This window comes from Heterodontus francisci, chromosome 24 (assembly GCF_036365525.1).
Source record: "Heterodontus francisci isolate sHetFra1 chromosome 24, sHetFra1.hap1, whole genome shotgun sequence".
Taxonomy (NCBI): domain Eukaryota; kingdom Metazoa; phylum Chordata; class Chondrichthyes; order Heterodontiformes; family Heterodontidae; genus Heterodontus; species Heterodontus francisci.
The window spans coordinates 75,026,056-75,051,319 of NC_090394.1; the positions used below are offsets into that span (position 1 = coordinate 75,026,056).

General features: G+C 49.4%; 1 protein-coding gene across 7 annotated transcripts in view; it reads right to left on the reverse strand.

The window, feature by feature from the left end:
- Positions 1–25,264, reverse strand: part of vwa3a (von Willebrand factor A domain containing 3A) — a 59,344-nt gene that overhangs the window by 18,388 nt on the left and 15,692 nt on the right. For all 7 annotated transcript variants that reach the window (XM_068056638.1, XM_068056641.1, XM_068056642.1 and 4 more), the window contains 14 exons: positions 20,902–21,027; positions 19,512–19,620; positions 18,877–18,942; positions 17,381–17,512; positions 17,143–17,281; positions 15,273–15,376; positions 14,558–14,638; positions 13,737–13,831; positions 13,532–13,651; positions 11,204–11,278; positions 10,751–10,889; positions 4,967–5,162; positions 3,736–3,806; positions 2,805–2,963 (listed from right to left, as the gene is read on the reverse strand). In XM_068056638.1, the coding sequence (XP_067912739.1) occupies positions 2,805–2,963; positions 3,736–3,806; positions 4,967–5,162; positions 10,751–10,889; positions 11,204–11,278; positions 13,532–13,651; positions 13,737–13,831; positions 14,558–14,638; positions 15,273–15,376; positions 17,143–17,281; positions 17,381–17,512; positions 18,877–18,942; positions 19,512–19,620; positions 20,902–21,027 (1,612 nt within the window). The remainder of the gene's footprint in view (positions 1–2,804; positions 2,964–3,735; positions 3,807–4,966; positions 5,163–10,750; positions 10,890–11,203; positions 11,279–13,531; positions 13,652–13,736; positions 13,832–14,557; positions 14,639–15,272; positions 15,377–17,142; positions 17,282–17,380; positions 17,513–18,876; positions 18,943–19,511; positions 19,621–20,901; positions 21,028–25,264) is intronic.

Sequence of the window (25,264 nt, forward strand, 5' to 3'; positions counted from 1 at the left end):
GCCTGGCGACCGGGGAGATGCCCCTCTTGTGGCGCAGGGTGGTCATCGTCCTGCTGCCGAAGAGGGGCGATCTCCGCCTGCTTAAAAACTGGCGTCCGGTCTCCCTCCTCAGCACGGATTATAAGGTCTTTGCCCGGGCTATGTCTACCCGGCTGGGCTCCGTGCTGGCCCACATGATCCACCCCAACCAGTCCTACACGGTCCCGGGCTGGTCCATCCAGGACAACATCCACCTGGTCCGGGACCTAATCCATCTTTCCCAGAGGACTGGTCAGTCGGTCGCCTTTCTCTCCCTCGATCAGGAGAAGGCGTTCGAAAGGGTGGATCACGATTACCTTTTCGGGACTCTGCGCGCTTTTGGACTCGGGCCGCATTTTGTGGCCCAGGTCCGACTTTTATAGGCCACCGCAGAGTGTCTAGTCAAAGTTAACGGGTCCTTGACGGCGCCCCTTCGCTTTGGGAAAGGAGTGCGTCAGGGATGCCCCATGTCCGGCCAATTGTATACCATCTGCGTGGAGCCCTTCCTGTGCCTGCTTCACAGGAGGTTGACGGGATTGGCTCTGCGCGAGCCGGCCATGCGGGTCGTCCTCTCGGCTTACGCCAACGATGTGCTCCTCGCAATCACAGATCCCGTTGACTTGCGGAGGTTGCGCAACTGCCAGCAGACCTTTTCTGCCGCGTCCTCCGCGAGGATCAATTGGGAGAAATGTTCCGGACTCCTCGTTGGTCAGTGGCAGGTGGACTCCCTGCCGGAGGAGATGACACCTTTTGCGTGGAGCGCCACGCACCTCCTCTATCTGGGAGTCCACCTTAGCCCCGCTGAGGAAGCCTGGCCGGCAAACTGGCAGGAGTTGGAGGCGAAAGTCACCGCTCGGCTGGTGCGCTGGACAGGACTGCTCCGAGTGCTTTCCTACAGGGGCCGAGCGCTGGTCATAAACCAACTGGTGGCCTCCATGCTGTGGTACCGGTTGGTCACTTTGGCCCCGCCCCCTGTATTTGCCACCAAGATCCAGAAGAAACTCGTCGATTTCTTCTGCGGCAAGAGGAAACACTGGGTCTCTGCCGCGGTCCTGAGTCTCCCGATTGAGGAGGGCGGCCAGTCGCTGGTGTGCGTCCGCACCCAGGCTGTGACTCTCCGCCTTCGGACCCTGCAGAGATACCTGTATGTTGAGCGTCCTCCCAGATGGTGTGCGCTGGCGACGTATTTTTTCCGCCAGTGTCACTGCCTTCAAGACGACACGCAGCTCCCGGTGGAGTCCGTTAGCTGCGCCTCTCTGAGGGAGTTGCCTGTCTTTTACCGGGATCTATTCCGAGTCTGGAACATGGTCGCCTCCAGTCAGGGCGCTCCCCCACCGGCGGAGGAGAGCGTCTCGGCTGTCCGGGCGGCCGACTCCGGGGACGGTCCGGCGGGCGGAGGAGTAGCCGAAACCCCCGGGACTCCCCTCACTGCCGTTGGCGAGGGGGCTCGGGAGTGCGGAGCGATCCCGGCTGAGCTGACCCCCGCTCGGCCGGAACTGCTCATCGGACCCAGGCCCCGAAACCCTCCTCGGGAGCCGGTCCCGTACAACCCGAGCCGCCTCTTGGAAATGCCCTCCGTGCCATTCCAATCGGCGCGGAGGGGTTTCCTGTACGGGCTGCTCCTGCACACTCTCCACTTCCTCGCCCTCGTCAGCCGGCCGGACACGCCCTGGCGGTCCGCGTTGCCATCTGGTGGCGAGGGGAAACCCCGATGGAGGTCTCTCTACGCGGGAGTCTTCCCCCTTTACATCGGGGACCTGGGATGGAGGGTGTTGCACAGGGCAGTCCCGTGCAATAGACTTTTAAGTAGGTTCACGGACTCCCAGGCCGCCTGTACTTTCTGCGGCCTGGACGAGTCCGTGTTCCATGTATATATGGAGTGTGAGAGGTTGCAGCCCCTATTTGAGTATATGAAGGGGCTGCTCCTCAAGTTCTGGCTGCACTTCAGTCCCACGCTCCTGATCTTTGGGCACCCGGTGCGGAGGGGCATGGGCCGGGAGGAGGATCTCCTCGTCGGTCTGCTCCTGGGCCTAGCCAAGGTGGCAATTCACAGGTCCAGGCTGCGGGCCGTCGGGGGTTTTGTCCTCCCCGATTGCCTGCCCCTCTTCCGCGGTTACGTTCGCGCCCGGGTGTCCCTGGAGAAGGAGCATGCGGTGACCGCCGGTACGCTTGAGGCCTTCCGCAACCGGCGGGCACCGCAGGGACTGGCGTGCATTGTCGACGCCGAGAATGGCATTTTAATTTGAGTTTTGTTTATTTCTCGTCTTAATAAAGTTATTTTAAAAAATATAAGTATGTTTATAAAGGGGGCCTGAGGAATAAAGGCCCCCTCGACATAGAATATATAAAAGGGGCCTGGGGTATAAAGGCCACCTTGAGAAAAAAAAAAGAAAAAAAAAAAACTGGGTTAGATACAGAGTAAAGCTTCCTCTACACTGTCCCCATCAAACACTCCCAGGACAGGTACAGTACAGGGTTAGATACAGAGTAAAGCTTCCTCTACACTGTCCCCATCAAACACTCCCAGGACAGGTACAGTACAGGGTTAGATACAGAGTAAAGCTTCCTCTACACTGTCCCCATCAAACACTCCCAGGACAGGTACAGCTTCTGTCTCTGCTTGCACCAGGTGATGTTGTGGTTCGGGAGATGATCAATGCTGGGATTGGCTGCACTATGACTGGATGGAATGGTATCAATGCATGTGCTGGCTCCTTCCCCATTCTTTTCGAAATTCAGACAGACAGAGTGTTCATCGGTCATGTGTTGCTAAAGAATGGCCTTACCATTCTGGCCAGGGTCAGGGCTGTGGGTTTTGGAGCAATCAGCTTCTGAGAGCAACGATTCTCCCTTTTCACCAACATCTTCAAACTATCGGCCGAGTCCGGCGGTTCTTGCGACTGCTTCACTGAGCGTCTCTTTAATGACTCGACCAGCATCACACACTGTACAAGGAGGGAAGGCACCCTTCAAGATTCATTGTAATCAAGTGTTATCCAACAGAAATCACGGCATAGATCAACAACCTGTATTTATAAAGTGCCTTTAACATGCTAAAAAGTCCCAAGGCACCTCACAGGTGCATAATCAAACAAAATTTGACACTGAGCCATGTAAGGAGATATTGGGACTGGATGGGGACAGGTTCTAAGCAGCGTCGTAAAGGAGAAGAGAGAGGCGGAGAGGTGTAGGGAGGTGCAGGGTTTCAGGTCCAGGCAGCTGAAGGTACGGCCGCCAAAGGTACAGTGATGGAGATCGGGGACGTACAAGAGGCCAGAACTGGAGGAGTGCAGAGATCTCGGAGGGTTGTCGGAGGTTTACAGAGATAGGGGTGCGTTACTATGGTGACAGCAAAGAACAGTACAGCACAGGAACAGGCCATTCGGCCCTCCAAGCCTGCGCCGATCTTGATGCCTGTCTAAACTAACACCTTCTGCGCTTCCGGGGACTGTATCCCCTCTATTCCCTTCCTATTCATGTATTTGTCAAGATGCCTCTTAAACGTCACTATCGTACCTGCTTCCACCACCTCCCCCGGCAACAAGTTCCAGGCACTCACCACCCTCTATGTAAAGAATTTTAATCTCATCCATTAATTTTAGTGGAAAACACTTCATACACAATAGAGATAAATACACCCATGGATATTAACTAAACAAATGTCAGGGGTTTTAATGTGGTAACAATTATTGCAATGCTTCAGGTTATTAAACACACCTTCTGTGAGTAGTTGGCAGCTTTCTCCATTTCAGCCAATAGAAGGCAAATGTCGTCACTCTCTATAATACCTAAAAAAAAATCCCATAGAATCAGACATTCCACACACATATACCAGAATATTTACCCATTTCATCTAGTTATCTACCCTCCTCTCCTAAAGGCACTGGGCTACTTTTCTATGGACACCTCCAGGTGAGCAGGCTTTCTGTGCCAGTCTAAACACTGACTGTTGGTCAGCTATTCAACTGTATTGGGAGTCACCGCAGCCAAGTCTGCGCCAGTCCTCACCCAATGTCCGTACCCATGCACCTTCCCAGCAGGACCATTAAGAGCAGCAATCCTGAATGATTTCCCACCAACCCACAACCCTTCCTAATGCAGATGCCCTTAACCAGTGGGACCACCCCACCTGCAAACCTGGCTGAGATCAGATCGCTCATCATCGATTGGGGATCCAACCTGGGACCTGTCAGGCCTGCACGGCACAGGTACCACTCACTCCACAAATACCCCCCACCTCCCCAAGACCAACAGGGCCTCCTAGAATGTACTAAGTCACACATCTCCACATTAACCTGCATTAACCACCTGTGTGTCCATTCCACAATTCCCACCACGGGGGGCTATCACTGCATGTTTGAAGTAAGCCAGGACAGAATGTATCCAGTGTTCAATCGTCAGACTGGCTGGAAAAAAAGACTTTAACTGACTGTGTGGAGGTTTGAGCATCTGGTTACATTACATCATGGCCTGAGAATGGTTTCTGCAACGGAGAAGCAGAGCCCGCACTTTTCTGTCACAGTCTGGTGCATACTGTGGTGCAGTGGTTACTGGAATAATTATTCAAAGAACGCAAGTTCAAATCCCACTATAATCGTTTGATAATTTAAATATAGCCGGGAATACAAAACTGGGATTAGTAAAAGTGACCATGAAGCTGTTGGAATGTAGTAAAAACCCATCCTTACCCAGAGTGGCCCATATGTGACTCCAGTCCCACACTTAACCACTGTCTCTTAACTGCCCTTTGAAGTGACCGATTGAGCCTATGGAGGGTAATAAATAACAGCCTTGCCACTGATGCCCGCATCCCGAGAATGAATTGAAAAGTGCTGGTGCCCCCTGGTTTAACACTTCTCTCTATATTGGTCAAGAAACAGAGCTGAGTATCGGAGAGCAGACTGGGAGCTCCGCACAGCCTGTAAACATCCAGACCTTTCTCACTCACCTGTTTCCTGAAACCAGTGGAATCTTCCCCGGCCTGACTGAGCCAGTTCACGCAGCTCACAGGCCGTTTCTCGTGGAGAGGCGTAACGGGCGGGGACCGTCCCACCCAGATCAAAGTCACCGATGCTGAAAAGGCAGACGTGAAGTTGCAGGTCGCGACCTCCGCAGACTTCGGCAACGTACGAACAGATCGTGGCCTGCAGCACAACCGACAGAAACACCGGCTTCAGAATGAGAAATTCAAACCTGATCGGCAACACACACATTCCCAGAAGGCACAGAGCATGGTCACATAACTAGACTGCAGTGTTGTGGAGTGCAGTTACAGCAAACACCCACTGCCTAAACTAATCAAGGACGAGGCTACATCACAACCGTGACTGAATTTCAGAAATTAACTCCAAGTGAAGCACTATGTAAACTCCTGGGAGCAAACCATAAAGTTGCTATATAAATGCAGGCTCTTTCTTCCTTTAACTCTGGCCTCACCCAGTGTTTACTTAACAGCAATTGCATTTTGTGGCCTTAAAAAGGAACACAGACCTACAAGTTAGCAGAACAGTACATTATACATTCCAAATGAATATATGATGCTTCTGTCCGTATAAACCAGCACAACATCTGACTTAGTCTGAGCAATGTCGTGGGAGATCTGCTAGTGTAATATTTTGATATGTCACAGTTCAAAATATTAAAAATATTAAAAAAGATAAATGCAAAGTAACCATTTCATGTTGGTTCCAACATCGTCCAATAGAAATCATTGACTAGCCCCAGGTGTTGCTGTGACGACACCACTTTAACCACAGACACTAATTTTAGTGGAAAACCCCTCACACACAATCGAGGTAAATGTTCCTCACGTGGATATTTACTGAACAAACATATACTGCTTTGGTTACTATTGGAGGGAATGGCCTCTCAGGGGAAAGCAGCAACAGCCCAATTCATTGCACCATGGTTGGCTCTGCTGCACAGGGGAGGAGTAAAAAGTGTGGGAATGCAATAGTTATAGGGGATTCAGTTGTAAGGGGAATAGATAGGAGTTTCTGTGGCCGCAAAAGAAACTCCTGGATGGTATGTTGCCTCCCTGGTGCTAGGGTCAAGGATGTCTCAGAGCGGTTACAGGACATTCTGAAGGGGGAGGGTGAATAGCCAGTGGTCGTGGTACACATTGGTACAAACGACGTAGGTAAAAAAAGGGATGAGGTCCTAAAAGCAGAATGTAGGGAGTTAGGAAGTAAGTTGAAAAGTAGGACCTCAAAGGTAGTGATCTCAGGATTACTAGCAGTGCCATGTGCTAGTCAGAGTAGAAATAGCAGGATATATCGGATGAATACGTGGCTGAAGAGATAGTGTGAGGGGAAGGGTTTTAGATTCCTGGGACATTGGGACTGGTTCTGGGGGAGGTGGGACCAGTACAAACTGGACGGGTTACACCTGGGCAGGACCAGGACTGCTGTCCCAGGGGGAGTATTTGCTAGAGTGGGGAGGGTTTAAACTAAAACGGCCGGGGATGGGAACCTTTTCAAGGAGGAGGGATAAAAGACAAGAACAAAAAACAGTAAGGGGAATAAGAAAAGTGATAGGCAGAGAAATCAAGGGCCAGAATCAAACAGGGCCACAGTGAAAAATATTGGGAAGGGGACAAGTAATGTTAAAAAGACAAGCCTTGAGGCTTTGTGCCTTAACACGCAGAGCATTCGCAATAAAGTGGATGAATTAATTGTGCAAATAGATGTAAACGGGTATGATAAAGTCGGGATTACGGAGACATGGCTGCAAGGTGACCAGGGATGGGAAATGAACATCCAGGGATATTCAGTATTTAGGAAGGACAGAAAAAAACTAAAAGGCGGTGGAGTTGCATTGTTGGTTAAAGAGGAAATTAACGCAATAGTGAGGAAAGATATTAGCTCTGACGATGTGGAATCTGTATGGGTAGAGCTGAGAAACATTAAGGTGCAAAAAAATGTTCATGGGGGTTGCATATAGACACCCAAACTGCAGTGGTGATGTTGGGAATGGCATTAAACAGGAAATTAGAGATGCATGTGATAAAGGAACATCTGTAATTATGGATGACTTTAATCTGCATATAGATTGGACAAATCAAATTCGTCACAATACCATAGAGGAGGAATTCATGGAGTGTATAGGGGATGGTTTTCTGGACCAATATGTTGAGGAACCAACTAGAGAACAGGCCATCCTAGACTGGGTATTGTGTAATGAGAGAGGAATAATTGACAATCTAGTGGTGCAAGACCCCTTGGAGATGAGCGACCATAATATGATAGAATTCTTCATCAAGATGGAGAGTGATGTAGTTGATTCTGAGACAAGGGTCCTGAATCTTAATAAAGGAAACTACGAAGATATGAGGTGTGAGTTGGCTATGATGGATTAGGAAACGTTACTTAAAGGGATGACGGTGGATAGGCAATGGCAAACATTTAAAGAGCGCATGGATAAACTGCAACAATTGTTTATCCCTGTCTGGTGCAAAAGTAAAACGGGAAAGGTAGCCAAACCATGGCTTACAAGGGAAATTAGAGATAGCATTCGACCCAAGGAAGAGGCATAAAAATTCACCAGAAAAAAACAACAGACCTGAGAATTGGGAGCAGTTTAGAATTCAGCAAAGGAGGACCAAGGGATTGATAAGAAGGGGAAAATAGAGTATGAGAGCAAGCTTGCGGGGAACATAAAAACTGACTGTAAAAGTTTCTGTAGGTATATGAAGAGAAAAAGATTGGTGAAGACAAATGTAGGTCCCTTACAGTCAGAAACAGGGGAATTTATTATGGGGAACAAAGAAATGGCTGACCAACTAAATGCATACTTTGGTTCTGTCTTCACAAAGGAGGACACAAATATCATACCAGAAATGTTGGGGAACACAGGGCTTAGTGAGAGAGAGGAACTGAAGGAAATCAGTATTAGTAGAGAAATGGTATTGGGGATTGATGGATTTGAAGGCCGATAAATCCCCAGGGCCTGATAATCTACATCCCAGAGTACTTAAGGCAGAGAAAAAGCAGGGAATTATACACCAGTCAGCCTGACGTCGGTAGTGGGGAAAATTCAAGAGTCCATTATAAAAGATTTTATAGCAGAGCACTTGGAGAACAGTGGTAGAATTGGATTTACAAAAGGGAAATCATGCTTGACAAATCTACTAGAATTGTTCGCGGATGTAACTACTAGAGTTGATGAGGGGGAGCCAGTGGATGTGGTTTATTTGGACTTTCAGAAGGCTTTCGACAAAATCCCACAGAAGAGATTAGCGTGTAAAATTAAAGCGCATGGGATTGGGGGTAGTGTATTGCGATGGATAGAAAATTGGTTGGCAGAGTAGGGATAAATGGGTCTTTTTCTGCATGGCAGGCAGTGACTAGTGGGGTACCACAGGGATCGGTGCTAGGACCCCAGCTATTCACAATATTCTTTCTTTTCTTTCTTTTGGGCATCCTTATCTCGGGAGACAATGGGTAAGCGCCTGGAGGTGGTCAGTGGTTTGTGAAGCAGCGCCTGGAGTGGCTATAAAGGCCAATTCTAGAGTGACAGGCTCTTCCACAGGTGCTGCAGAGAAATTTTGTTTGTCGGGGCTGTTGCACAGTTGGCTCTCCCCTTGCGCCTCTGTCTTTTTTCCTGCCAACTACTAAGTCTCTTCGACTCGCCACATTTTAGCCCTGTCTTTATTGCTGCCTGCCAGCTCTGGCGAACGAATATATATTAATGATTTAGATGAGGGAACTAAATGTAATATCTCCAAATTTTCAGATGACACAAAACTGGGTGGGAGGGTGAGTTGTGAGGAGGATGCAGAGAGGCTTCAGGGTGATTTGGACAAGTTAAGTGAGTGGGCAAATACATGGCAGATGCAGTATAATGTGGATAAATGTGAGGTTATCCACTTTGGTAACAAAAACAGGAAGGCAGATTATCATCTGAGGGGAATATGCAACAAGACCTGGGTGTTCTCGTACACCAGTCGCTGAAGGTAAGCATGCAGGTGCCACAGGTGGTAAAAAGGGCAAATGGTATGTTGGCCTTCATAGCGAGAGGATTCGAGTACAGGAGCAGGGATGTCTTGCTGCATTTATACAGGGCCTTGGTGAGGCCACACCTGGAATATTCTGTGCAGTTTTGGTCTTATCTGAGGAAGGATGTTTTTGCTATAGAGGGAATGCAGCGAAGGTTTACCAGACTGATTCCTGGGATGGTGGGACTGACGTATGAGGAGAGATTGAATCAGTTAGGATTATATTCGCTGGAGTTCAGAAGAGTGAGGGGGGGATCTCATAGAAACCTATAAAATTCTAAAAGGACTTGACAGGGTAGATGCAGGAAGGATGTTCCCGATGGTGGGGGAGTCCAGAACCAGGGGTCATAGTCTAAAGATACGGGGTAAACCTTTCAGGACTGAGATGAGGAGAAATTTCTTCAACCAGAGAGTGGTGAGCCTGTGGAATTCGCTACCACAGAAAGCAGTTGAGGCCAAAACATTGTATGTTTTCAAGAAGGAGTTAGATATCGCTCTTGGGGCGAAAGGATATGGGGAGAAAGCGGGAACAGGTTCTTGAGTTGGATGATCATAATGAATGGCGAAGCAGGCTCGAAGGGCCGAATGGCCTTGTCCTGCTCCTATCTGCCACCAGTCAGTGACCAAGGAATTAAAACCAGCCACAACAATCAAAGACACTCTCACTCTCTGCTTTTTCTCTCACCAGTTTACCGACAAACACACAGAAAGGTTAAAGTTCACATGCATTCACTGTGTGAATGATGATTGAGATGACGGGCCCAAAGATGGTGTCTGTAATTCATTCATTATTCACTGATCAGAAATGCAAATCATCACATCTGGATTCCCAATTAACCCCACATGTGGACAGTTCCGCTCGAAAGCAGTTAATATAATGCCAGCATTGTGTTCCACACCTGCAGGCAGTCCTGTGCTACTCCATTCTGGCAACTATCGTATACTGGAGGGTCAGGAGGCTGTCTCCCTGCAGAATAATAGAGGTGGGTAGGATATCGTGTCGGACACACTCTGTGGAAACCTCAGAGACCTGACCTCAAAAGGCTGTGGTAGCCGGGGGTTAACTGGAGCTTTCTGGACTGAGATTGATAGGTTTTTGTTGGGTCAGTCTATCAAGGAATACGGCTGAGAGGCAGGTAAATGGAGCTGAGATTCAGATCCGCCATGATCTAATTGAAGGACAGAACAGACTTGAGGGGCTGATTGGCTCCTCCTGTTCCTATGATCTGTCTGATCTGAATTTGAACCAGCTGCCCTGAGGGATTTCCCCAGTGAATTGTTCCGTACACGTTCCCATTCAAATCCATTATTTAACTACAAGAAGCAGGGAAAAGAAAGGCTTGCATTTCTATAGCGCCTTTCACCGTCTCAGAATGTCCCAAAGTGCTTTACAGCCAACGAAGGACTTTTGAAGTGTAGTCACTGTTGTAATGTAGGAAACGCAGCAGCCAAATTGCACACAGCAAGATCCCAAACACAACAATGAGACAATGACCGGATAACCTGAAGGGGTGTGTGTGGTTGTTCTATGCGGTAACCACATTCCTCTCAGGGAATCAAGGGATATGGGGAGTGGGCAGGAAAGTGGAGTTAAAGCCCAAGATCAGCCATGATCATATTGAATGGCGGAGCAGGCTCAATGGGCCGAATGGTCTACTCCTGCTCCTATTTCTTGTGAATTTCACGGCTGCTTTAAATTGTGACTCCAAGCCCGTTAAACTCAGTGCTGCTTCCTACCATCTGCTGGTCAGGCACTCCGCTGGTCAGAAGATACATGCTGCAAAGACCCTGCTCGTCACTGAGGTCATTCTCTATCGCTGCTTTCAATGCACCCAGGAGATTCCGACTGCCTTTGCACTGCAGACCCAGGGCCCATCTAAGAGTTAGACAGAGAGAAACGTCGTCACATTCAACAAATACTCACATCAATTGGACACTTACCTGATCCCAAAGTTCAGACCAATCAATGAGAGAAAGGAAAGTTGCACCAAAGATGGCAAAGATCAGGAGGAATGAGTGGGTTTTACCGAGGCTCTTACAGGAGGAGGAGAGGTTCAGGGAGGGAATTCCACTGTGTGAGGCCGAGGCAGCCGACAGCATGACCGCCAAGGGAGGGTCAAAGGGGGAGCACAAGAGGCCAGAGTTGAACCCAGAAGAATCAGTCAGTAAAATGTAACGGCAGCAACTCACCTCCAGGCAGCCTGCAGTTTGTCTGGTGTTACTGGCACCGGGAGGGGCTGGTATTGCGTAACCTCAGAACCAAACCTAGACAGAGGAGGACACAAGAAGACACAAGAAGACAGGTCATCAACACCTCCCCCAAGGAGTGGTCAAAACAGCCACGAGCTGCCAACACCTCAACAAATCAGCTGCACAAACAAGGTCATGCATTCACTCAGCCAATCAAACGGCAACAAAACTACAGCACCTGGATTTCATCAAAGAGGGGGGGGAGGGAGAAGGGGGGAGGGAGAAGGGGGGAGGGAGAAGGGGGGAGGGAGAAGGGGGACGGGAGAAGGGGGACGGGAGAAGGGGGACGGGGAAGGGAAGAGAGAGGGAGGGAGGGGAAGGGAAGAGAGAGGGAGGGAGGGGAGGGGAAGAGAGAGGGAGGGAGGGGAGGGGAAGAGAGAGGGAGGGAGGGGAGGGGAAGAGAGAGGGAGGGAGGGGAGGGGAAGAGAGAGGGAGGGAGGGGAGGGGAAGAGAGAGGGAGGGAGGGGAGGGGAAGAGAGAGGGAGGGAGGGGAGGGGAAGAGAGAGGGAGGGAGGGGAAGAGAGAGGGAGGGAGGGGAGGGGAAGAGAGAGGGAGGGAGGGGAGGGGAAGAGAGAGGGAGGGAGGGGAGGGGAAGAGAGAGGGAGGGAGGGGAGGGGAAGAGAGAGGGAGGGAGGGGAGGGGAAGAGAGAGGGAGGGAGGGGAGGGGAAGAGGGAGGGAGGGGAGGGGAAGAGAGAGGGAGGGAGGGGAGGGGAAGAGAGAGGGAGGGAGGGGAGGGGAAGAGAGAGGGAGGGAGGGGAGGGGAAGAGAGAGGGAGGGGAGGGGAAGAGAGAGGGAGGGAGGGGAGGGGAAGAGAGAGGGAGGGAGGGGAGGGGAAGAGAGAGGGAGGGAGGGGAGGGGAAGAGGGAGGGAGGGGAGGGGAAGAGAGAGGGAGGGAGGGGAGGGGAAGAGAGAGGGAGGGAGGGGAGGGGAAGAGAGAGGGAGGGAGGGGAGGGGAAGAGAGAGGGAGGGAGGGAGGGAGGGGAGGGGAAGAGAGAGGGAGGGAGGGAGGGGAGGGGAAGAGAGAGGGAGGGAGGGAGGGAGGGGAGGAGAAGAGAGAGGGAGGGAGGGGAGGGGAAGAGAGAGGGGGGGAGGGGAAGAGAGAGAGGGAGGGGAGGGGAAGGGAGAGAGAGGGAGGGAGGGGAAGGGAGAGAGAGGGAGGGAGGGGAAGGGAGAGGGAGGGAGGGGAAGGGAGAGGGAGGGAGGGGAAGGGAGAGAGAGGGAGGGAGGGGAAGGGAGAGAGAGGGAGGGAGGGGAAGGGAGAGGGAGGGAGGGGAAGGGAGAGGGAGGGAGGGGAAGGGAGGGAGGGAGGGGAAGGGAGAGAGAGGGAGGGAGGGGAAGGGAGAGAGAGGGAGGGAGGGGAAGGGAGAGAGAGGGAGGGAGGGGAAGGGAGAGAGAGGGAGGGAGGGGAAGGGAGAGAGAGGGAGGGAGGGGAAGGGAGAGAGAGGGAGGGAGGGGAAGGGAGAGAGAGGGAGGGAGGGGAAGGGAGAGAGAGGGAGGGAGGGGAAGGGAGAGAGAGGGAGAGAGAGGGAGGGAGGGGAAGGGAGAGAGAGGGAGGGAGGGGAAGAGAGAGGGAGGGAGGGGAAGGAAGAGAGAGGGAGGGAGGGGAAGGGAGAGAGAGGGAGGGAGGGGAAGGGAGAGAGAGGGAGGGAGGGGAAGGGAGAGAGAGGGAGGGAGGGGAAGGGAGGGAGGGGAAGGGAGAGGGAGGGAGGGGAAGGGAGAGAGAGGGAGGGGAAGGGAGAGAGAGGGAGGGAGGGGAAGGGGGAGAGAGAGGGAGGGAGGGGAAGGGGGAGAGAGAGGGAGGGAGGGGAAGGGGGAGAGAGAGGGAGGGAGGGGAAGGGGGAGAGAGAGGGAGGGAGGGGAAGGGGGAGAGAGAGGGAGGGGAAGGGGGAGAGAGAGGGAGGGAGGGGAAGGGAGAGAGAGGGAGGGGGAGGGGAGGCAGAGGGGAGGGGGAGGGAGAAGGAAGGGGGAGGGAGGGAGAGAGAGGAGGAGGGAGAGAGGGGGAAGGGAGAGAGGGGGAGGGAGGGGGAAGGGAGAGAGGGGGAGGGAGGGAGAGAGGGGGAGGGAGGGAGAGAGGAGGAGGGAGGGAGAGGGAGGGGGAGAGGAAAGAAGGAGCCGAGGGAGAGTGAGAGAGAGAATGTGTATAGCACATTCCACAACCTCTGAACATCCCAAAGCAGTTGGGAATATAATGGGAAACATCCTTGTCCCCACAGCACAGGAAGTTAATGACAGGGCTAATCTTCCATTAATGTCACTTTGTAACTTACGCTATAAGATTGAAGCTTTCCTTATTTGTCATTTGTTGTTCAAGCAGGAGACGCAGGGAGTGTTGGATGTGGATAATGTGCATTGAATTGTAGACCGAGGTGTCCATTAATATCATCACCCTGCACAGAGACAGTACATCCAGTCAGAAACTACCGTAACTCAGCCACAGTCTGAACAATACCTGATCCTGGGGTAACAACTGACCTCTTTTCACAAACGTTGCCCCATATCCTTCTGCTACTGGTGGAGAGCCAGTCGGCCCTACGCTCAAACATGCTCATAGCTCGACCAAGTTGTTTCTGGGACAGAATCAAAAAAACATAGCTTTAGACAGTCGGGGGGATTGCGAGGGAGCAAGTGAGAAGACGAGAAAGAGAGAAGGTGAGGAGAGAGAGACAGAGATAGAAAAGGCAGGGAGAAACAGAGAGAAGACAGGGAAAAAGAGAGATAGAAAAGGTGGGGGAGAGAGAAGATGGGGAAAGAGAGAGCGAAGACAAGGATGAGAGAGACAGAGTGAGAAGGAGGGGACAGAGAGAAGACTGGTGAGAGAGAGAGTGAGAGGGAAGGCTGGGGGAGAGAGATAGAGAGAGAGATAAAGACAGCAGGCTGGGGGAGAGAGAGAGAGAGAAGGTGAGGAGAGAGAGACAGAGATAGAAAAGGCAGGGAGAAACGGACAGAAGACAGGGAAAAAGAGATTGAAAAGGTGGGGGAGAGAGAAGATGGGGAAAGAGAGAGCGAAGACAAGGATGAGAGAGACAGAGTGAGAAGGAGGGGACAGAGAGAAGACTGGTGAGAGAGAGAGAGAGGGAAGGCTGGGGGAGAGAGATAGAGAGAGAGAAAAAGACAGCAGGCTGGGGGAGGGAGAGAGAGAGAAGGTTGGGAGAGAGGGAGAGAGAGAGAGAGAAGACTGGGGGGGGGGGGGGAGAGAGAGAGATAGAGAGGGAGGGTGAGGAAAGAGTGGGAGAGCACATGGGGGAGGGGAAAGGAAGAATGACCTGAGGAGTGTGTAAGTTGGAAGCTCTGACCTGATACTCATATAACAGAGGGGGATCCACGTGTACATTTTTCACTGTCCCATCATGCCACTCAAACTGCATCATGGCTTTCTGTGTGAAAAACACAGTCGTTAATCTCTCCATCAGCTGTATCTGTAAATCCAGGAGACCCGAATACACGCAGCATGATCAGAAAATGGGATTTGCAGAAATCGCTTCCCCCCAGGACCCAGCTCCTTAGGACTGGCGGCCAATCTTCCTGTGTGGACAGTGAGTGTCAGCAGGGCTTTAACCACACTGGACATTACAGCCAGGCCCAACCTCACCCTCTGCTGACAGCCACTGCCGGAGTCACCGGACAGCGATCAGGAGCAGCGGCCGAGCTGGGTTAGAAAGTGCGCCTCATTCCAAAAACAACAATCTAAACATACAGTTCATTGGCCTTATTAAAGGGAATATATCAAAGGCAGCCAATTACTGATTAACACTGGAGAAGGGGGAGCACCAAGGATAGACTGTGAGGTCAAATGATTAGGTAACACCAAGTTTGGGTTTTTAACAAGTTGATGTTGTTGAAGAAAGAAACAAGCGGGTCAGTTGGGGAGTCCCTCAGGGAGTGAGTTAGGGGACAAGTGACCATCCTGGATTTAAACAGAGTGAGGACAGTGAGAATCGGAGCAATGACAGACAAAAGTTCAGAGTTGAAGCAAACGCATTAACAGAGACATGAAAGACTGATATTTACCCCGTGTAGTGTTGAGGACACCGTCTTGTGAAGAATTGGCACAAATTCTTCCAGAGGTGAGAACGCATTCGGTGCCAACACTTGGTAGAGACTGAGCTTCTTTGCTGGAAAATATTAATATAGCATCTGAATCCACATCAAAATCTAGAGGCACAGCAGCCACTTGGGGAAGTGAACAGCTGCAAATTATCCGCTTGTTGTCTTCACATCGTCAGGGAGCAGTGTGAAATAATGGAACGATTCACAGGATGATTGACAGTTCACCATGTCACTGTCCTTCCATGGTCAATAACCATCTTTATCTCAGTTGATGGCGGATAGCGCTATATAGCAGGAGGATTAATGGGCTCCCATGACCCATACAATATGGGGAAGGTGCCAACACACACTGGACGTGAGTATATCAGCCCAGGATTCAGAGACCCCCCACCCTCGGGATAATCAGGAGCTTCTGCCCCCACAATCCCCCCCCCCTCCACCCCCCCCCCACCCTTCCACAGGACTGTCTGTAAGTGCAGTCTCCAGTGACCGGTAGTGTCGGGGGTCCCGGTCTCTCTGGGACTGTTGGGGGTCCCGGTCTCTCTGGGACTGCTGGGGGTCCCGGTCTCTCTGGGACTGTTGGGGGTTCTGGTCTCTCTGGGACTGTTGAGGGTTCCAGTCTTTCCAGGACTGTTGGGGGTCCCGGTCTCTCCGGGACTGTCGGGGGTTCCAGTCTTTCCAGGACTGTCGGGGGTCCCGGTCTCTCTGGGACTGGCGGGGGTTCCAGTCTTTCCAGGATTGTTGGGGGTCCCGGTCTCTCTGGGACTGTCGGGGGTTCCAGTCTTTCCAGGATTGTTGGGGGTCCCGGTCTCTCTGGGACTGTCGGGGGTTCCAGTCTTTCCAGGACTGTTGGGGGTCCCGGTCTCTCTGGGACTGTCGGGGGTTCCGGTCTCTCTGGGACTGTCGGGGGTTCTGGTCTCTCTGGGACTGTTTGGGGTCCCGGTCTCTCTGGGACTGTCGGGGGTTCCAGTCTTTCCAGGACTGTTGGAGGTTCTGGTCTCTCTGGGACTGTCGGGGGTTCCGGTCTCTCTCAGACTGTCGGGGGTCCCGGTCTCTCTGAGACTGTCGGGGGTCCCGGTCTCTCTGGGACTATCGGGGGTTCCAGTCTTTCCAGGACTGTTGGGGGTTCCGGTCTCTCCGGGACTGTCGGGGGTCCCGGTCTCTCTGATACTGTCGGGGGTCCCGGTCTCTCTGGGACTATCGGGGGTTCCAGTCTTTCCAGGACTGTTGGGGGTTCCGGTCTCTCCGGGACTGTCGGGGGTCCCGGTCTCTCTGAGACTGTCGGGGGTCCCGGTCTCTCTGAGACTGTTGGGGGTTCCGGTCTCTCCGGGACTGTTGGGGGTTCTGGTCTCTCCGGGACTGTCAGGGGTCCCAGTCTCTCCGGGTCTGTATGAGGGCGCAGACCCCAGTGCCTGTTAATATCAGGGGTCCCGGTCTCTCTGGGACTGTCTGGAGGTGAGGTGGGGGGGGGGGGTTGCGGGGGTTTGTACCCTGCACCTTCTGACTCGGACAGGAATGCTCCGACTGAGCCCACTTTATCTGGAGCCGTCACAAATTTAAGGAGTTACATTTCCCGACTTGGCCTGGTGGGATTTGAACTAATGACCTCTGGGTTGAAGGTACCAGAAACTCTGGGCTAACTTTGCCGTTAGAAGGTGGCTCTTGTGGAGAAAAGCAGCAGTACGGACTCAATGGGCCGAATGGCCAATTTCAGTGCCATAGAGCTCGCTTATTCTCCCAGCCACAGAGATGAGAGGAGACTAATGGGGAAATACAACCATCATCGACCCAGGAACAAACCCTGATCTCATTGGATAATCTGTGTCGATACCTTTTAAGCCGTTTTTCCTCAGCCAATCAGCGGAGGTCTTGGGCAGGAAGCTGGAGGTCTCGATACAGAGAGGTCCGTCGTGATTGGGAGGCTGAGGTAGGAATCGAGCAGGTGGGATCTTGGCGACTTCAGTTGAAATCTAGAGCCGGGGGAACAAAAGTATGAAATATCTCTAAAAATATTACTAACATTTGTGACCCGCCCTGCAGCAACAGCTCCAACTCCCAGCCGACATTACCTCCTCCATAACCCCACCGACAGCGTCTCCTGTCAGGCCCTCCCGTAACTCCTGGATCTTCTCTAGCACGTGACTGGCCCGCTGAGATTCCTTCACTAAGGCCTCAATATCGCTGCTGCGGCACATCTGGGTCTGCAGAACCGGGAAACACAAAGCAGAATCCGAGAGAAACTCTTCCCCCATCAACAATCACAAGATTTGAACTTGCAGTTACTCACACCACTCAATAAAAGCTGAATACAACAACACCAACTTGCATTTATATAGCGCCTTTACAACAGTAAAACATCCCAAAGCGTTTCACAGGAGCGACTGTCAAATAAAATTTGACACCGAGTCACATAAGGAGATATTAGGTCAGGTGACCAAAAGCTTGGCCCAAAAAGGTGGGTTTTAAATGAGGAGAGGCGGAGAGGTTTAGGGAGGGAATTCCAGAGCTCAGTACCCAGGCAGCTGAAGGCACGGCCGCCAATGGTGGAGCGATTACAATTGGGGATGCTCAAGAGGCCAGAATTAGAGGCGCGCAGAGATCTCGGGGCGGGGCTGGAGGAGATTCCAGAGATCGAGAGAGGCGAGGCCAAAAGCCTTGTCTCAGCAATAAGTCAGAGGTCATCAGACTAGACCCACACTGCAATTCACATCCTTCTTTTCAAATCCTGACATGGCCTCGCCCCTCTCCTCATCTCGGTAACCTGCTCCAGCCCCACAACCCTCTGAGATCTCTGTGCTCCCCAACCACTAACTCTTCATTCCTCTGTTTCTGACCTCTTGCATATCCCTCCTTTCCCTTCCCTCCATCACTGACGGCCGCACCTTCAGGTGCCTTGGCCCCAACTCTGGAATTCTCTCCCTAACCCCTCTCCGCCTCCTTTAAGATGACTAAGCTTTCCATCACCCCTCCCAATCTCTCCTTTGACTCAGTTCCTGCTCACACCCTGGTGAAGCACCTTGGGACATCCTTTGATCTTAAAGGTGCCAAATAAAAGCAAATTGTAGTCCAGCTCACTTCCGGGTTCAGGAGTAAAATGTAGAATCTTACAGCACAGAAGGAGGCCATTCGCTCATCGAGCCTGTGCTGGCTCATTGAAACAGCTATCCAATTAGTTCCACTCCCCTGCTCTTTCCCCAAAACTTTGCAAGTCTTTTTAAGTATTTATCCAATTCCCTTTTGAAAATTATTACTGAATCCGCTTCCACCACCCATTCCAGATCACAACACGCTGCATATAATTAAAAAAAAAATTATTCTCATTTCCCTGCTGGCTCTTTTGTAAATTACATGAAATTTGTGTCCTCCAGTTACTGGAGGCAGATTTCTCCCTATTCAATCCACAAAAACCCTTCATGATTTTGACCACGGCTATCAAATCTTCCCTTAACCTTCTCTGCTCTAAGGGGACCAATCCCAGTCTCTCCAGACTATAAGAATGGGTCCATTGAAATGGTGAGCAAAACAAGAAGAGCAAAAAGCAGCTGGGGCCATGAAGAATAATTACCTGGCAGCCTGCGGAGTAGGAGTGATAGCGTCCCCTCGAGACATCTCCCAGGGTCCTCACTGTCACCTATTCACAAAATGTGCAACATGTTCAGACAGGAAAAACATGAATTGTACCAGAGAACATCGTTCTGCATCCACGGCAATAGATCCTAACCAGCCCATCATTGCTGCAATACTGATGTGCTCGGTCTTCATTCATAAAACCCCAAAATTCTACTGACTTCTTCTGAATGTCTTTTTTTAACTCCACTGGCACTTTTGATGAAGGGTGTATTTGACCCTCTCAGTCTCTCTGTTCATCCGCACCCTTCAATATCTTTCCCCTGGTTATTTACTTCCAATGCTTGTTATTCCCCCTAAAATATGCAGGAACTCATCAGGAATCTGATTGCACAAAACAACCAAAAAAAAATAAATCCACTCAAAGAATTCAAAACTACATCTGAGAAATATCTGTGTCCGAGATTGGTCATAATTTCCCAAATTCTGCCCAGATGCAGCAATATTTTGGGACTGGGATTGAAGATGATTGCAACACATTGAGAGAGAGAGACATCGAGACCCTGCTGGATAATGGAGCCTCCATGGTTAAAGGGTCTCACATCACGCTGTACCTTCCGATTAGCTACTTACATGAGTCATGTGATGACTACAGTCATAAGCGACAGCCTGGATGGGCAAATGTCTTCCCAGTATGCACTGCTGCATATAGTCGGCCAAAATCTCTGCAGTCTGATCGGGACTGAAAGGAATAAACAGACTTGCATTTCTATAGCGCCTTTCATGATCTCAGGACATCCCAAAGCGCTTTACAGCCATTGAAGTAATCTTTAAAGCATAGCCACTGCTGCGATTTAGGAAACAAGGCAGACGATTTGTGCACAGCAAGCTCCCACAAACAGCAATATGATAATGACCAAATAATCTGTTTTTGTGATGTTGGTTGAGGGATAAATATTAGTCAGGGCACTGGGCAGAAATCCTCTGTTCTTCTTGAACATAGTGCCCCAGGATACTTTACGTCCACCTTTGAGGACAGATGAGACCTCAGTTTAACGTCTGCATCGGACTGTCAGCCTAGATTATGTGCTCAAGTCTCTGCAGTGGGTCTCGAACCCACGACCTTCTGGTCTGAGAGGTGAGAGTGCTCCCCACTGAGCCATGGCTGAGAACCTCACAGTCTGACATGTTCCATATACAGGCAGCAGGCAGTGCCTGAACATCACATTCGGCTGCTTTTCCTATCAGCAAATAAAAGAACACAATGTTTAAAGAGTTTAATGAGACATGTACAATGCAGCAGCCGCTTCTAATATGGCATTTTATGCTGATAATACTGGATGTCAGAGTGATACATGTTGAAATGTGACTCATTCATGATCATGTGACATCACTACGAGACTGCAGTATTTCCAGCTACTGCAGCTCATATATTGACCATATATTGACCATATATTGACCATATATTGACCATCATTTTGTATCACACATTGAAAAGATGAGAAATAGGAGCTAGAGTAGGCCATTCGGCCCCTTCAGCCTGTTCCGCCATCCAATAAGATCATAGCTCATCTTCTGCCTCAATCCCACTTTCCCGCCTGATTCCCATATTCCTGAATTCCCGTAGTACCCCAAAAAAAATCTATCAACCTCTCTCTTGAACATACACAGTAACCAAGCATTCACAGCTCTCTGGGGCAGAGAATTCCAAAGATTCACAAACCTGGGAGTGAAGAAATTCCTCTTCATCTCTGTTTGAAATGATTGACCCCTTATCCTGAGAGTGTAAGCTCCAGTTCTAGACTGTCCAACCTCTCAGTGTCTACCCTGTCAAACCCTTTCAGAATCTTGTACGTTTCAATGAGATCATCTCTCATTCTTCTAAACTCCAGAGGACATGGACCCATTCGACTCAATCCTTCCTCATAGGTCACGAGCTCTCGGTCCTACTTTCCCTTGCGCATATAAAGGTAACAAATTAACACCAGTGACCTGGCATTCTTGTGTTCCAATGCTTTCTTACCATGTTCCCAGTATAATGAGCAGAGAGTTCAGACTCTTCACTTTTAATATTCTCTTCATGGCCTTTAACAGGTTGCAGCTTCCACTGGGCTGGAGATCTTGAACCCACTGCCGGGCTTCATCTAGGCTGCAACAAACAATAGGACAACCACTGATAAAAGGAAGGGCTGAAAGTGTGAGAATGACAATGCATTACCTGTTGTTCAATGTTAACAATCTCCACTTCTCCTGCAACAACAACTCGTATTTATATAGCACGCTTAATGGAGTAAAACATCCCAAGGTGCTTCACAGGAGCATTATCAAACAAAATTTGACACCGAGCTACATAAGATCAGCGGAAATAGGACTAGGAGTAGGCCATTCGGCCCGTCGAGCCTGCTCCGCCATTCAAACAGATCATGGCTGATCATCTACCTCTACGCCATTTTTCCCCACTATCTCCATATCCCTTGATGTCATTAGTATTCAGAAATATATCGATTTCTGTCCTGAACATGCTCAATGATTGAGCTTCCACAGCCCTCTGGGGTAGAGAATTCCAAAAATTCACCAACCTCTGAGTGAAGAAATTCCTCCTCATCTCTGTCTTAAATGACCTGCCTCTTATTCTGAGACTGTGTCCCCTTGTTCTAGACTCACCGGTCAGAGGAAATATCCTATCTACATCCATCCTCAGGTCCTGTAAGCATTTTGTAAATTTCAATGAGATCACCTCTCATTCTTCGAAACTCTACAGAATACAGGCCCAGTTTCCTCAGTCTCTCCTGATAAGACAATCCCACCATCCCAGGGATTAGCCTGGTGAACCTCCGTTGCACTCCCTCCATGGCAAGTATATCATTCCTTAGATGAGGAGACCAAAACTGTACACAATACTCCAGCTGCGGTCTCATGAAGGCTCTATACAATTGCAGCAAGACATCTTTACTCTGTACTCAAATCCCCTTGCAATGAAGGCCAACATACTATCTGCCTTCCTAATTGCTTGCTGCACCTGCATGTTAACTTTTAGTGACTCATGAACAAGGACACCCAGGTCCCTTTGGACATCAACACTTCCCAAACTCTCGCCATTTAAGAAATACTCTGCCTTTCTGTTTTTCTACCAAAGTGGATCACTTCACACTTATTCACATTATATTCCATCTGTCATGTCCTTGCCCATTCACATAGCCTGTCCAAATCCCCTTGAAGCCTCCTCACAACTTACATTCCCTCCTAGTTTTGTGTCATCTGCAAATTTGGAAATATTATATTTGATCCCCGCATCCAAATCATTTATATAGATTGTGAACAGCTGTGGCCCCAGCACTGATCCCTGTGATACCCCATGAGTAACAGTCTGCCATTCTGAGAATGACCCATTTATTCTTACTCTCTGCTTTCTGTCTGTTAACCAACTCTCAATCCATACCAGTATATTACCCCCAATCCCATGTGCTCTAATTTTGTTTACTAACACTTCCTGTGTGGGACCTTATCAAAAGCCTTCTGAAAATCCAAATACACCACATCCACTGGTTCTCCTTTATCTATGCTACAAGTAACATCCTCAAAAAACTCCAACAGGTTTGTCAAACATGATTTCCCTTTCATAAATCCATGTTGACTCTGCCCAATCATATCATTATTTTCCATGTGTCCAGTTATCTCATCCTGTATAATAGATTCCAATATTTTCCCTACTACTGACGTCAAACAGATCTGTAGTTCTCTGTTTTCTCTCTCAATCCCTTCTTAAATAGTGGGGTTACATTTGCTACTTTCCAGTCTGCAGGATCCTTTCCAGAATCTATAGAATTTTGAAAGATAACCACCAGTGCATCCACTATCTCCATAGCCACCTCCTTCAGTACTCTGGGATGTAGCTTATCTGGTCCAGGGGATTTATCAACTTTCAATCCAATTAATTTTTTGAGTACTACCTCTTTATTGATACTAATTACTTTCAGTTCCTCATTTTTACAAGTCCCTTGGTTCCCTAGTATTTCTGGGAGATTTTCTGTGTCTTCCTCCATGAAGACAGTCACAAATTAATTGTTTAGTTTCTCCGACATTTCCTCATTCTCTACCTCAAACTCTCCTGTCTCCGCCTGCAATGGTCCCACATTTGTCCTTACTAATCTTTTCCTTTTCACATACCTAAAGAAGCTTTTACAGTTCACCTTTATAGAGTCATAGAGTTATACAGCACAGAAACAGGCCCTTCGGCCCATTGTGTCTGTGCCGGCCATCAAGCACCCAACTATTCTAGTCCCATTTTCCAGCACTTGGCCCGTAGCCTTGTATGCTATGGCATTTCAAGTGCTCATCTAAATACTTCTTAAATGTTGTGAGGGTTCCTGCCTCCACCAGCCCTTCAGACAGTGTGCTCCAGATTCTAACTACCCTCTGGGTGAAAACATTTTTCCTTAAATCCCCTCTAAACCTCCTGCCCCTTACCTTAAATCTATGCCCCCTGGTTATTGACCCCTCTGCTAAGGGAAAAAGACTCTTCCTATCTAACCTATCAATGCCCCTCATAATTTTGTATACCTCAATCAGATCCCCCCTCAACCTTCTCTGCTCTAAGGAAAACAACCCTAGCCTTTTCAGTCTCTCTTCATAGCTGAAATGCTCCAGCCCAGACAACATCCTGGTGAATCTCCTCTGCACCCTCTCCAGTGCAATCACATCCTTCCTATAGTGTGGTGCCCAGAACTGTACACAGTACTCCAGCTGTGGCCTAACTAACGTTTTATACAGCTCCATCATAACCTCCCTGCTCTTATATTCTAGTTAGCTTAGATTCATAATCCCTTTTCCCTTTCATTATCAGTTTCTTGGTCCTCCTTTGCTGGATTCTAAATTGCTCCCAATCCTCAGGCTTATCACTTTTTCTGGCAACCTTATAAGCCACTTCCTTTGACTTAATGCTATCTTTAACTTATTTTGTTAGCCATGGTTGATTCATCTTTCCTGTTGGGTTTTTGTGTTTTCGAGGAATGTATATTTGTTGTAAACCGTGTAATACTTCTTTAAATACTAGCCATTGCCTATCTACCGTCAAATCTTTTAATGTATTTTCCCAATCTACCATAGCCAACTTGCCCCTCATACCTTCATAGTTTCCTCTGTTCAGATTTAAGACTTAGTTTCAGAATAAATGATATCTCTTTCAAACTTAATGTGAATTCTTCATATTGTGATCACTATTTCCTAATGCCTCCTTTACAGCAAGGTTATTAATTAGCCCTTTCTCATTGTATAATACTACATCTAAAATAGCCCCATCCCTAGTTGGTTCTTCAACATACTGCTCCAGAAACCCATCTCGTACACACTCCAGGAGTTCATCCTCCCCAGCATTAGTGCTAATTAGGTTTACCCAATCTATATGTAAATTGAAGTCACCCATTATTACTGCATTGCCCATGCTACATGCAGCTCTAATTTCCTGATTTATACCATGCCCAACATTACCACTACTGTTTGGCCTATAAACAACTCCCACCAATGTTTGCTCCCCCTTGCTGTTTCTTAGCTCCACCCAAACTGGTTCTGCATCTTGCTGCTCCGATCTAAGATCCTCTCTCACTAATATACTGATCTTGTCCTTTAGTAACAGCGCTACCCCACCTCTTTTTCCCCTCCGCCAATCCTTTCTAAATGGCGAATATCTCTGAATATTCAGTTCCCAGTCCTGGTCACCCTGTAACCACGTCTCCGTAATGGCAGTTAAATCATACCCATTTACCTCTATTTGTGTCTTTAAATCATCTACTTTGTTGCAACTGCTGCATGCATTCAGATAGAGTGCCCTTAACTTTGTCTTAACATTATTCCTCATTTTGACCCTATTTTATGTTTGCCTTCGTTTCATCTGCCTTCCGATTTCACTTACTACTTCTCTACTTCCTGTTACAAGTTTAGCTTCCCTCCAATCTGAGCTCCCTCTTAGGCTCCCAACCACCTGCCAATTTAGTTTAAACCCTCCCCAACAGCACTATCAAATCTCCCTGTGAGGATGTTAGTCCTGGTCCTGCTAAGGTGCAACCCAGTCATCTTGCACAGGTTCCACCTGCTCCAGAACACATCCCAATGCCTCAGAAATATGATGCCCTTCCTCCTGCACCAATTCTCCAGCCATACGTTAAATCGTTTAATCCTCCTATTCCTATGCTCACTAGCACTTGGCACTGGGAGTAATCTTGAGATTACTGCTTTTGAGGTCCTGTTTTTTAATTTCTTTCCTAACTCCTTAAACTCTGCTTTCAAGACCTCATCCCCCTTCTTACCAATGTCATTGGTACCAATGTGGACCATGACCTCTGGCTGTTCACCCTCCCCCAGAAGAATGTCCTGCAACCGCTCCGTGACAT